Consider the following 12972-nt stretch of genomic DNA (forward strand, 5'->3'; position numbering starts at 1 on the left):
CAGTTTATGATTGCTACATGCAGGCTGATCTGGAGAGATTTGATCTTTGATCTGAGATTTTGGAAATTAAAAAAAACAAACAAAAAACGGTTTTTGTATAGAAGATAGGACAAACCGAGGACATTTACAGCAAGAACCCCGAATATGTGTAGACTATATCTAAATAGATGGCAAAGTCCCATCTTTTGGGTAACAGTATATTCTTTTATTTTTGTGTTTTTTTTTTTAATTGCTTTGTGTTTTACAGGTGGTCCTTTCCCTGTAGTAAAACAAGAACAGTTATCCCCTCGCAGCTCCTCGTTGCAAGCGGACAACCCATCTGCTCAAGGCACACCCCATGATGGTGGGAGAGGTAATTTTATTGACATAATTGTTTTGTAATAATGTTAACAATAATACAGTCTTTCTGAACAAGCCTAACCCCAATACTTAAAAGTGGGAATTCTGCCAGTCATCTAACAATATATTTTTCTTAAGAATTCTAGCGTAAAGAAGAAATCAAGTGAAACCACAACTGCAATTTCAGTCTCCGGATTCTCTTGTAATCTTTTCAATTTTGAAAAATTTTTGCTAAATGTGTTCCATGCCGAGTTTGATGCCTAATGTGCTGTGTGGAAGAGGCCACTGAAGGCAAACAAAAGGTCATATCCGAAATGTGTTTGCACGGTGCACTGGGTTTCTTCAGAATCAGAGGTTGCCCAATTTTTCTGGTTCTGTTGGGCTGTGTTGTTCCTATCGCACGGACATTTTGATAAAGTTCACATTTTCTGTGCGTCGAGTGCAGTACTGGCGACCGTCAGGCAAACACTCTCGACCCAAACACACCCTGAACTCATCACAAACTTACTCCAGCGAACCCCAACAAACCCCTGACGGGCACACGCATTTGCTCTCTTTGCCACCATTCGCAAAGTTCATTCTCCCCAGTGGGATAGGGGCTTAACCCTTTACTTGCTGAAAACTGCCTCTCAGCCGGGTAATAACATCATTGCAGCAGAGCGCTGTCATGAACCGCAGTCCCCTACAGCGCTTCAAAAATAAAACACAAATTTCTATAGCCATCTTTCACAAATCCCTATAAAAGAAGCTTCAACGGCAACAACAGTATCTTTGGTCTGGATTCTGGACTATATTCATAAATCTTCGTATTTAAACATTACTTTTAAAAAAACAGCTAGACAAACATTGTGCTCTGTCACATTTTCTCTATGAATGGTAGTTTTATGAATTGATAAATCTTCAAACATGAGCATGCAATTAAATTGCAGTTGTAAATATCTTTCAAACTATACACCTCTTCTATATTTTGTCAGAAACAGCTCTGTCTGAACTTTTTTTTTTTTTTTTTACTAGTTGTTCAGGGAGGAAGTATTACGAAGGGTATCCCAGGGACCAGAATGCATCCAGATCCCTCAATCTCCTACAGAGGTGGCTCCATAACTCAGGTGAGTTTGGATTGCTTTTTGTCTATAGTCTTCAAATGTGTGTGTGTACACACAATTTTCTCAACTGCTTCCCTTCACATGGGTCGCGAGCTTGCTGCTGCCTATCCCAACCAGTTTAGTGTAGCATTAGACCGGGCACACCCTGTACCCCCCCCAATTACCTCAATTTTTTTTAATGCATTTTTACCTGAGAAAATACCTTTTCTTTTTGTCTTAAGATAGCTTGTCACTCTCGGTGATTTCTGTATGACATTCTGCTGACAACATGTAGCTCTAAAGCTACATAGTTTACATTATAGGCCGTTTTCCAGTATTCTGGTTCTGCAATGAAACAATCTGGTTCCACTCTGTGTGGTTGCTTTTTCCATTACACGCCCCGTCCTTTGTAATAGAAAAGCAAAGAAGGCCAGGCCAGGCCAAACAAGACCGGCTTAGTGCCAGTTAGCAAAACCTTTCTAGAAACTAATCGAAAAGCAGTTTCTTTTCCCAGTGGCCACCGCAGCCATGTCTAGGACAGCCATGGTCGTCCTCATCATTTGCCCAAGGTAGATTAGAACATGGCTGCTGTGGCTGCTGGAAGCGAAGTGTATTTACAGCAGTTAATGCGTTTACAGTTTCAGAACACAATGATGGTCATTACTATCACACTTTTTTTTTTTTTTTACCATTGGTGCCAATGTGTTCCAATCTGTATCTCATGCATGCTTTAATCATAGAGAGACCAAGTGAAATATGTTTGACATACTTTAATCATAAAGTTAGAAACTTGAAAGACACCATCATAACTTGCAGGGTCTGGAGAGAACTAGTACTAGTGTCCCCCGAACTTAGCAGTCTCCACCCCCTTGGCAATCCACAGATATAGTGAGAAAACCTACCAAGACCCAATAAAATTTATTTAAAATCTAATGGTGTTTTGGGCAAACTGGGATGTTGTGGCTGTCAATAAATTCGAAATGTAGCTGGTCATGGGTAAATGAACCGTTCCAAACCATTGCAAACTACCATCCTTAAGGTGTTTAGCAATAAACGAGTCATTCAAGTTGGATCTGTGCCAGCTACAAGCTTTGTTGAACGTTAATGTGTAGGCAGTAATACAGAGGACCAATAAATTGAAAATATATCTTTTTAGAGTCTGTAAGAGTTTTCAGCAGTGTTGAAATGACCAAATGGTACTGTTAAATCATCTGGGTAGCTCCACAAGAAGCAAAGACTACACATAACTGTCATTTCCTATCCCAATATTATGGTTGTTTGGCCTATTCCTTTCAAAGCCATATAACTTGCACCCAGTGTTTAGTTTTTTTTTTGTGATTAATGGTGCACAGGACAGAGCAATGGAGCGGTGAGAGGAAGACCAAGTGCAATAGCAGCTGTGACATAACCATAGCTCTGATGGGTCCTAGTCACCCTAGCAACAAGTACATGGTGTGCCGTGTCTATACCTATTAATTCTAACCAAGCCACTGTCATGTAATAACCAACTGGTCCAATCAGTCTGTGAAGAATGATTAATAACAAGAAGAAATGAGCAGTGTACAAGCCCGTGTTTTTTGGCAGCTCATTTATTTGCTTTTATTTAATTGGTTAAATTTATTTTTCACTACCCAAAATCCTCAAGAATTGGAAGGTACACTCTTGAACAAGCCGAAATGTGATCTCTTGCCACCCGTCCCTATGTGGATCTACCAGCTAATATCTGTAACCATATTATCTTTACTCAGGATATGTAAGTGCATAATTTGAACAAGATTTTACTTTGCCAAGTAAGTTGTTATTCAAGAATAGTAACAATTAAGGCTGAAAGTAGGGCTTTCCACTTAATCAAATACAAATTGACATCACAACGTAGTAGAATGCAATTTTCAAATCAAAGAAGTTCCAGTTTTACTTACCAATTTAAAAAAAAGGAAAAAACAACTTTCACGCTGGTCGCTTGGTTGGCTTTATTTTATTTGTATATATACTGGTGTATGTATATTGTTTTGTTGTTTTTTTTTGGGGGGGGGACAAAAGCTCTACTACGCTTTTGCCATTTTTGGAAGGAAAGTAACTTTTTTGTTTTTTCATCTATGATTATTTGATTACTACATTATTTTTTGTGTCCAATTAAAAAACACATTTTGCCACTTGCTGTCAACTGAAACTGACATTACTCAGGATTCAGGAACTAACAACAGTTCATGGCTCGGCTTGCAAGCGTTGCATGACCAAACCCAGGAAATAGATTAGCCATGATTGGTCGTTACCTGAGTCTTATGCACATGTGATGTCATTTTCAGGCGGCAGCAAATGTGAAAATTAGTTTATAAAGCTATTAAGTGTACATAAATCCTTTCGCCATATTATCATTAATCATAGATGAAATATTAACTTCTTTTTTTGCTAAAATTTATTGAATGAGTGTCCTATCACTTTAAGACATGTAGTGCACGCATCGTTAGGTGAAACATGAAAAGTTCGAATAAACTACAGATTTGTTTGTTTTATTCTTGTAATTTGGATTTACTTTTATGCGTATGGCACACTGGATTGATAGAATTTTGTAAAATTGTTGTCGTGAATGCTTAAAAGACTTCAAATGTTCACTAAATGAACGATTCTGATTAAAATTGATCTTTGATATTCATTCATGACCTCTGTTTTAGTTTAAAACGTAACTATGTCCAAAACAATTATATTTGATACATTTGGTAGAATTTTTATACAGATTAATGTATTGATTGTGTTTGTTAAAATTTCATGGGAAGAGATCTTTGAAATATTACTGCATAATAAGTCGGAATCGGAATAATGCGGACAAAAATGGCATTTTCAGTGGATTTTATTTTTTAAATTGTTCAGCCTTAGCTAGAAATAAAGATTAGCTTTTCTCTCTTAACCAAAACCTTGTTAATACATCTGAGTTTGACCTTATCATTTCAGTCATCACCTTCATTGTAAAATGATGATCTCACTGTGTCCGCAGGGGACACCGGCTGATGTGCTGTATAAGGGAACTATAACTCGTCTGATCACAGAGGACAGCGCTGGCCGTGCTGATAGGGAGCGGGACGACGCATTGTCAAAGGGTCATGTCGTCTATGAGGGAATAAGTGGACACATCCTCACATATGACCGTGAGTATTTTGCACAAACCCAACAATGTCTGTGCAACGTCATAAATACTGAGTACTGTGTGCACTGAACAAAAATATAAATGCAACACTTTACTTTTTGCTGCCATTATTCATCATGCTTAATTCAATACCGTATGTCATGCCTGTGATATTAATGGAATATCTCAGGCAAAAATGGCACTTTTATACTGTATGTCTGTTCACAAACATCTTGCTCTTTGGAATGTGTAGGTCCAGTTTCTCAAACCTCTAAAGATGAAGGTAGAGGGCCAGGCCAACCTGGTGAAATTCTTGGCCTTAAGCGTCCTTATGATGTCATGGAGGGAGGCATCTCCCGAGGTCTTCCTATGAGGGATTCACTGTCTGCCTCCAACTGTGAAGGTACTGCAGCAGCTGCTAGATCATGTTTGGCCCTGGTCTTTTCATGTCCATCCTGAGTATTCACCTAATTTTGCCATTTTTCCATACTCAGGTCTTATTGGGCGAGCCATGCCTCATGACAGGGACAGTCCTCACCACGCACCTTATAAAGATGCTCACCACATACGAGGTTCCATCTCACAAGGTAAAATGACCATTGACTGCTATACAACACAGGTGTCAAACTCCAGTCTTCCTGGCCCGCTGCTCTGCATTTTTTTCTAGGTGTTGCTCCCCAGTACACCTGATTCAAATGATTAATCATCAGCAAGCTCTGCAGAAGTTTGAAAATGGTCCTAATCATTTGAATCAGGTGTATTCAAGAGAAAAGCATCGAAAATATGCTTAATACCAATCCTCGAGGACTGGAGTTAGACGCCTATGCATCAATGGTTTATAATCCCAAATCAGTTTTATCTATATATGCCATGTGTTTGCAAAAAGACTACTACAGTAAGTTTGTGTGAAGACTGTGTCTTACTCATTCCTGCAGTTAACTAAAATTACCAATAAAATGATTGCTTGCTCAATGTATCCATATCCTCTTTTTAAAATCTATATTCTCATGATGTTAGGTATACCACGTCATCTAGACCCTCAGGATAGCTACCTGAGAAGGGAGGCGAAGCAAATGAAAAGAGAGATATCGCCGCCACGTGGGGCCAGTTCACTGTCAGACCCAATGAAGGGGAGGGAGGCTATGGTGCCCACAGTAAAGGAGCCCGGGCGCTCCATTCACCTCATTCCCAGGGAGGAGCTCAGGCAGACAGCTAAGGAGGGCATTATAACACCGGTAAACGTTCTGTATCATCAATACGCACTCTGGTGCCCAGTAAACATTATTACTATTTGTTCAAATTGAAAGTTCTTGTTAATACTTTTCTTCAGGGAACACCCATGAAGCAGGAGGCTGTTGGCTCAGGTAAACGACATGACGTTCGCTCCATCATAGCCAATTCACCACGTTCCTACCACAACACACCCCCTCACCTGGAGATTCGGACAGAGAGGGGACGCTATGAAGAGGCTCCCAAAGGGCGCCCTAGTGCAGTGGTCAGCACCTCTAGCCCAATAGCACGTTCATCTCCCCTTACACTGGTTTCGGAGCAGGGAGGTAAATCCCATCATAGCCCAGTGGGCTACGAAGACAAAAGCACCTTAAGAAACCCTTACCCTGGACCATCACACCGTGGCTCGCCTCTTTCAAGGGAGGCAAGCCAAAGGCAACATGATGGTGAGGACATCTATTGTTTTTACTGCCACCTCTGATGGGATTACTCAAAAAATATTTACCCATTTCCACCTCTGATGGGATTACTCAAAAAATATTTACCTATTTCCGTAAAGCAGGGGCCTCCAAACTTGGTCTTCGATATCATGCATGTTTTTTACGTTTCCGTCCTTCCATCACACCCGATTGAAATGATCAGCTCATTGGCGAGCTCCGCGGAAGCCTCAATGATCCTGGTCATACGGATCAGGTGTGGGGAAAGACGGAAATATCAAAAACATGCAGGATTGCGGTCCTCCAAGATCCGTTTTGGACACTACTGCTCTAAAATGTTGAATTAGTATTGCATTTTTTTTTAATCATTTGCTTCAAAATGTAGAAGTATTCCATATATATTATCCGATAAATTTTGTGTATCCATTTTTTTTCTCTCGCTAGGATCGAGTAAAAAAGAACCTCAGGAGCGTAAAGCCACACCGACCCCAAGAGAGATGAGTGCTACCAAATCCCCTCTCCCAGGGGTTCCTGACCAACAGACATATGAGCGTCTGTTGCAGGGCCTTGGAGCTGATGTTTACAGACAAATTCCCTTGGCCTTTGATCCTGCAGCTCTGCCTCGTGGCATCCCCATTGACCCAGGTACAGTCACATCAACTGCATTGCACAGCACATCTCTTATGATTAAATGAGTTAAAGAGAATTAGAGATATGGAAAATGTTCTAGGACGCATGTCCAAATGAACCCTGTATCACATAAAAAGTACATCTTAACGTATGTGGGAATAATAGCTAAAAACAAGAGTAATGTTTCATTTGATGATTACTAGCTCTTATTAAGAGATTTTTCTCTCTCGTTAATACAGCCTACTATTTGCCTCGCCATCTGGCTCCCAACCCAGCGTACCCTCATCCCTATCCCTACCTCATCCGGGGCTTTCCAGACACAGCAGCCCTCGAGAACCGTCAGACGTTGCTCAATGACTACATTACTTCCCAGCAAATGCACCAATGGCCTGCAGCAGCTGCTATGGCTGCCCAGCGCTCAGACATGCTCAGGGGTCTTACTCCACGAGATCAGCCCCTTCCCCTGCCTTATTCTGCAGCCCCTCGTGGTAAGACCACTTTGTTGATGTTCATTGCCTAAAGGATGAGCGAACTCCAATCATTTACACCAATTTACCATGCACCAAAGTCAAGTATTTATAAGTACTTATAAAGCACATTTAAAAAAAACCTCAAAGGAATGGCCAAGGCCAGGGCTTGATACTTACAAATAATACTAATTAACTAAAATAAATAAATACAGTAAATAATTTAAATAAATTCACCTTCAGGTCTCAGGTGAGAAACTCAACACCATTTCACACTGGTTAAGACTATATAAGGGTGAGAAAAGCATAGCTTTTTGGCATGCAAACATGTGGGAAACATTGCCCACTGGTGATAGAATGACCAAGTGCTTGGTTTGACATGTACAGTACTGTACTACAGCCATTTATTTTAAATGTTAATATCACAGAGGATCAGCTTAATTAATGATGTCAACCAGTATCGTGATAGCGATTAAAATTTGATTAATTGTGCTGCATACTATATCGAATTAGAGATATATAAAATAATTTTAAGCCTTGGAAATGACATGATATTACTTATTTTGCATTCAAATTAATGTTATTCAAACACAGATACATGGAAAGGTTGGTCTGATTTGAGTTATGCGGTTATAAGTGACCCCCCCAATATGGGTGTCGAAAATGAGGGGGAAAAATTTGACTTTTACTCTGAAAAATATGGTAGTTTTCTTTTGGATTAAAAATGGCTTACTTTAGTTAGAATCCCACTTTGTATTGTGGTCAAGGGTGGACTCCTGGTCCTTTATTGCACCTTTTATTGATGGGAATCCTCATTGGGGTGAATAGAAGCTGAATTCTGGATGCCATGACTACAACTTAATTGTCGAAGAAGAACATAGAAGCATTTTAATTAAAAGTTAGAAGAATGAAAAGTTGATCTGTGAATTTTTTCATGTGGTTTGTAGAATTGCATCATATTTATCCTGATTGTCGACACGTTGGTCATGTAGTTTGTCTCCTGAGGACAATCAGTAAGGGGTATATGGGCCAAAATTAAAATATGTTAAAATCCCATGTTTTAAATGATCACATTGTTTATTTTTTTTTTCCCGCTCTCCTCTTCTTTCCCCTCCTATTTTTAGGAATCATTGATCTATCTCAGGTGCCGCATTTACCTGTCCTGGTCCCTCCCTCTGCAGGGACAGCCAGCTCCCCAATGGATCGTATCACCTACATCCCAGGGGGAAGTACCACCTTCCCTGGCAGGCCTTATACAACTCCCCCAATCTCACCTGGTATGATGGGCCATGCCTGTAATTGGTACCAGACATACCTGTGGTCATTGTTGATATAAATATTGCTTCTCTGTTTTTTTTGCGCAAAGTTGGCTCGTCGCACATGAACAAGATGCAGGGCACGTCCTCTTCCTCAGAGCGTGAGCGTGAAAGAGAACGGGATCGAGACAGAGATCGGGAGAGAGACCGAGAACGAGAGCGTGAACGAGACCGGGAGCGGGAACGTGAGAGAGATCGCGAAAGGGATCGTGACAGAGATAGAGAACGTGATCGAGAAAAAGTTGGAGCAAATGTGGAGCATGCCCCCATTTGGCGACCAGGTGTGGAGCAGATTGTGACTTTGGTTTTTGATTCTCTATCTACATTTATTCATATCCCCCAAGTGCGGGCGAGGCTTTGAGGATATGTTTCTGATTGGCTGTTGATATGTTTACGTCTCAGGTACAGAGCACAGCTTAGCAAGTAGCAGCAGTGTGAGACCTTCTTCCCAGCCATACAGTCACCAGCATTCCCCAGTGTCCCCTCGAACCCAAGAGAATGTGCAGCAAAGGCCAAGCGTCCTACACAATACTGGAAGCAAGAATCTCTCTGCCGAACACTCCAGTTCCTCTGTGTTACGGTAAGTAACCGATCAAGGTTGATGTGATGAGTGAGCTAACTGCATACAGGCTCGCACAGCAAGAATTTGTTTGTGTTTTTTTTTTCTCGTCAGATCCATACCCTCAGGATCCTCCCGATACCAAGGTTACCATAGTCATCTTCAAAGGACCGGTTTACCCCCTGAGGCCTATGCACCTGCACTAGACTCAAGCATAGCCAAAGAACAGAATCGTGATGGCAAAAATCGAGGACTCCCCAAGCAAGTTCAAGACCAGCATTTGCCCGCTGGCAAGTTAGACCCTAAGCTCTCCAGCCCCAGCCAGGGAGGAATATACCCAGGTCCTTATTCCTCGATATCAGGACGACCATCCCACCTGCAGTTGGATAACCCTCCTGGCCGTGGGGAAAGTGGTACATCTAGTAGGGAAAAGACTCAAAACAAACCGATGTCCATTCAGGAACAAGAACTCAGAGCACTCGGTAAGACCACCATGACTGCGGCCAACTTCATAAACGCGATTATTATGCGTCAAATTTCTTGTGAAACGGGGAAGCCAGAGACGGGCTCGCTTCTTGCCAGCAGCGCCACTGATGGTAAGATGCTGTGGATCCCAGGGTCCCGTTGTCACCCAGACACGCCCCGTCAGTCTGTGGCTATTTGCACGCTGTGGTGGTTGGCATTATCAAATCAGCTCTATTCATTTACATTTTTTCTTTAATTGTTAAACTACATTTGCTCTTTAGAATTGTGAACCAAGGGTGTACTCTTGGGGGGAAGGAAAAAAAATTCTTGCATACCCACATTCCACCTAACTGGCAAAGATTAAATGAAGAGTCTGATTGAGAACTGATGCAATCCAAAATTGAGGCTTTTATAATTCACTGAGGAAGAGCGATATCCCAGGCGTCCTTTAAGGTGTCAGCTACAAATGGTGATTTGCTAATCTGACAGTCAGAAAATCACTTCATTTCTTAATTTCATTGTTTTGACATCAAAGATTTTTCAGGAATTCTCACGTAGGCACCCCTCCTCCCTCCATTTGGCTACTCACTTTAGGCATGATGACAATTGCAGTTAAATAGTGGCCCGTTTGGCATTCTTTTACGGCCAGCCCCCTCCAAAAAAAAAGTATAATTTAAATGATGCATTTATTAGGTGACCAAAAAGCCCTAGTGAAGCGGCACTATAATAAATAGCTGTCTCTCCAAGTTACTAGCAGTAACCTAATAAAGGTCTTGTGCTGAAAGCTGTGCCAACCACCAAACAGACTCCTGTTATTTCACATAGTGCGAGACCCAGGCAGCTTGAACCCTGTCTGAGCCTGAGGGAGATGGGCTTCTACTGATTCCTGTCTTCTAAATCTATGCATGCTTCTCGTTTTGACACTATACGAAAATTCATTCCTCGGCTAAGCTATCCTCTTGCCCCCCCCCCCCCCCCCCCCCCACACACACACACACACACACACACACACACACACACACACACACACACACACACACAGTTATGTATGCTATCTTTATTGTTTCATCTTCTCACCTTATTAATAGTTTAATAATTCAGTAAACATTTAATTTAACAATGCCCAGAATCTTCAAGTCCTAGTTTTTAACGTTAACAAATAAAAGTTTTACTTTGTTGATACAAATACTACACGTACAAGCAGTATATTAACATCTACCTGTAAGAGTTTAGGGAGATTGATGTTTTTTTTTTTTTTATTAAGAATGCTTTAAATGCTTGTACTTCAACATTAGCTTTAGTATAATTGTAGGAAAACTAGAGGTAGGAAACTCTGGAGGGAGAAAGGCTGTTTTAAGATCTTTAGATACCGTATGTTCTTGAGATTCATCACTCACAAACAGAAGCCAAAACAACAGTCTCTTTGGAGGAATTTCTCCTCTGAGGGAGTCCATGCAATTGTTGCTATCCCCTGCGATCAACTTGCGTCATCATCTCCTCACGTTCATACTGCCAGGGAGTTGCAATTTACCCTTATAAATAATAGTCAGTTGTCAGTCGCAAGAAAATCACCAAATATTGCACTTCAGATTTGAAAGGAGCCACATCATGGTATTTAAAACTTTCCACGTGCTCCAAAAACCATATTCCAACTATTTCTGGTGAAGAGTTTGAGATTTCAGTTTAACCACAGCCCTAACCATTTTTTGCCACTTTGAAATTTTCTACAGTAAAACTTTGTAACTAATAAATGAAAAGTTGGCGCAAAATGTCTTCTCGCCAATTCCACTCTGAAAATGAAAGTAAAAAAGATATGGCTGCTTGGATAAGGTAGGCATGTGTTTAGTCTGCGCGGTAGGTACAAGGGTGGTGTAGAGGCCGTAATAGGGCGTTCCTCCTTGCTCTGACGTCATCGAGCGAGACGTGAGAACAGAATGACGTTATTGGTTCGAGCCAGGTCAGTGCCGAGAACGCAACGGCATGCAAGAATATTCAGATGGTTCAAGTAAAGAAAATATAAGACTTTGGGAGTGTTTAGGGTTAATAACATAAAACATTGTTAAAAGCTTCAAAAATTTGACTCTCCATGATAGAGCCCTTTTAATATACAGCTTTCCTGTATCGATGTATTGAGTATTTTAATGCTTTATATATACATACAGTATATGTACATATACATATGTACAGTTCATAGATATTTTTTGACCCTAATGTGTTTGATTTGAACTCTCAGCTCAACAAAAGATGGAGTCACATGTTTTGTACCGTCCTCCATCTGAGGAGAGGCTCTCCCCAGGTCAGAAGCCACCTTCTCCTTGTGTGAAAGGTAGCCAAAGGGTTGTCACCCTGGCGCAACACATCAGTGTAAGTCTACACACTCACATGTCTGGAACTGTTTGAATTGTGTTGAGTTTGGATCATTTTTGCCTTGTGAAGTATAAATTACATTAAAATAAGGATTGGCATAATTTTATTTTATTTCAGGCACTTTGATGCACTTTATTTGTTTTCCGTTTTAGACAAACCCGTAACCTTTTGTTGAAAGTTTATTATATATTCCTTTTTTTCCATGTTAAAAAGGCTACAAATTTAGATGTACAATTTTTATAGATAAAAATCTTGCTTATACTGTAGTTGGCGTGGGAGATGGGTGCGCAAAAGGCTTTCCCCGGGGATGGGCTAAAAATTGCTAAATATAAATGAGGAGCATTGGTTTAGCCTGTTACAACTTAATGTCAAACCTTTTCCACGGCAATAGGAGGTGATAACGAAAGATTACACGAGGCAGAGTCAGCAGCAGCATCAACAAGGTTACCATGGCTCACCTATCCTGGACTTGACCCGTCCCCCCAGTGCCTCGCAGCCCCCGCCCACTTCCCAGGAGTCCCCCCAAGTGACCCGTTATCCTGAGGGTCTTGTGGGAGATCGTAATAGAGACCGGTAAGAGTCATTACAAAGCAAGATCACCAGAAGCAAACATGATCAACAGGTTGTCAAAGAAGAGGCATGACTCCTCCTCATTTGATTTCTGATGTCTAAATGTATTAATAGCCTTCAAGTACTCATGTTTCACAGACACATGACAAGCTATGTGAGGGAGACTGATATCTGGAAAAGGTCACATCTGTGTGTGCTCTGCAGGTCTCCTCCTCAATCTAAGTCTTCGCCGATCAGTGTTTCCAATGACTGTATTGAACCGGTATCTCCTGCTGGAGTTAACTCGGAGCCGGAAATCCAGGGCGGAGGGTCCTATTCGAATGAACAAGGAGAGCAAGTGTAAGACATTTTGTCATGGATCTCCATACAAATAATTGGAGGAAAGATGT

The 12972-nt window shown here is 41.1% G+C and overlaps 1 protein-coding gene across 3 annotated transcripts in view; it reads left to right on the forward strand.

Annotated features, from left to right (window-relative positions):
• The window catches only part of ncor2 (nuclear receptor corepressor 2), a 93006-nt gene that overhangs the window by 74138 nt on the left and 5896 nt on the right, over positions 1-12972 (forward strand). For all 3 annotated transcript variants that reach the window (XM_088402758.1, XM_088402681.1, XM_088402839.1), the window contains exons 26-41: positions 248-352; positions 1354-1445; positions 4414-4564; positions 4796-4945; positions 5037-5129; positions 5560-5777; positions 5873-6218; positions 6654-6854; positions 7079-7327; positions 8431-8583; positions 8673-8903; positions 9025-9202; positions 9296-9663; positions 11880-12010; positions 12405-12586; positions 12788-12922. In XM_088402758.1, coding sequence (XP_088258884.1) covers positions 248-352; positions 1354-1445; positions 4414-4564; positions 4796-4945; positions 5037-5129; positions 5560-5777; positions 5873-6218; positions 6654-6854; positions 7079-7327; positions 8431-8583; positions 8673-8903; positions 9025-9202; positions 9296-9663; positions 11880-12010; positions 12405-12586; positions 12788-12922 — 2983 coding nt within the window. The remainder of the gene's footprint in view (positions 1-247; positions 353-1353; positions 1446-4413; positions 4565-4795; positions 4946-5036; positions 5130-5559; positions 5778-5872; positions 6219-6653; positions 6855-7078; positions 7328-8430; positions 8584-8672; positions 8904-9024; positions 9203-9295; positions 9664-11879; positions 12011-12404; positions 12587-12787; positions 12923-12972) is intronic.

Source organism: Hippichthys cyanospilos, chromosome 1 (assembly GCF_059441005.1).
Source record: "Hippichthys cyanospilos isolate Australia breed blue-spotted pipefish chromosome 1, RoL_Hcya_1.0, whole genome shotgun sequence".
Classification (NCBI taxonomy): domain Eukaryota; kingdom Metazoa; phylum Chordata; class Actinopteri; order Syngnathiformes; family Syngnathidae; genus Hippichthys; species Hippichthys cyanospilos.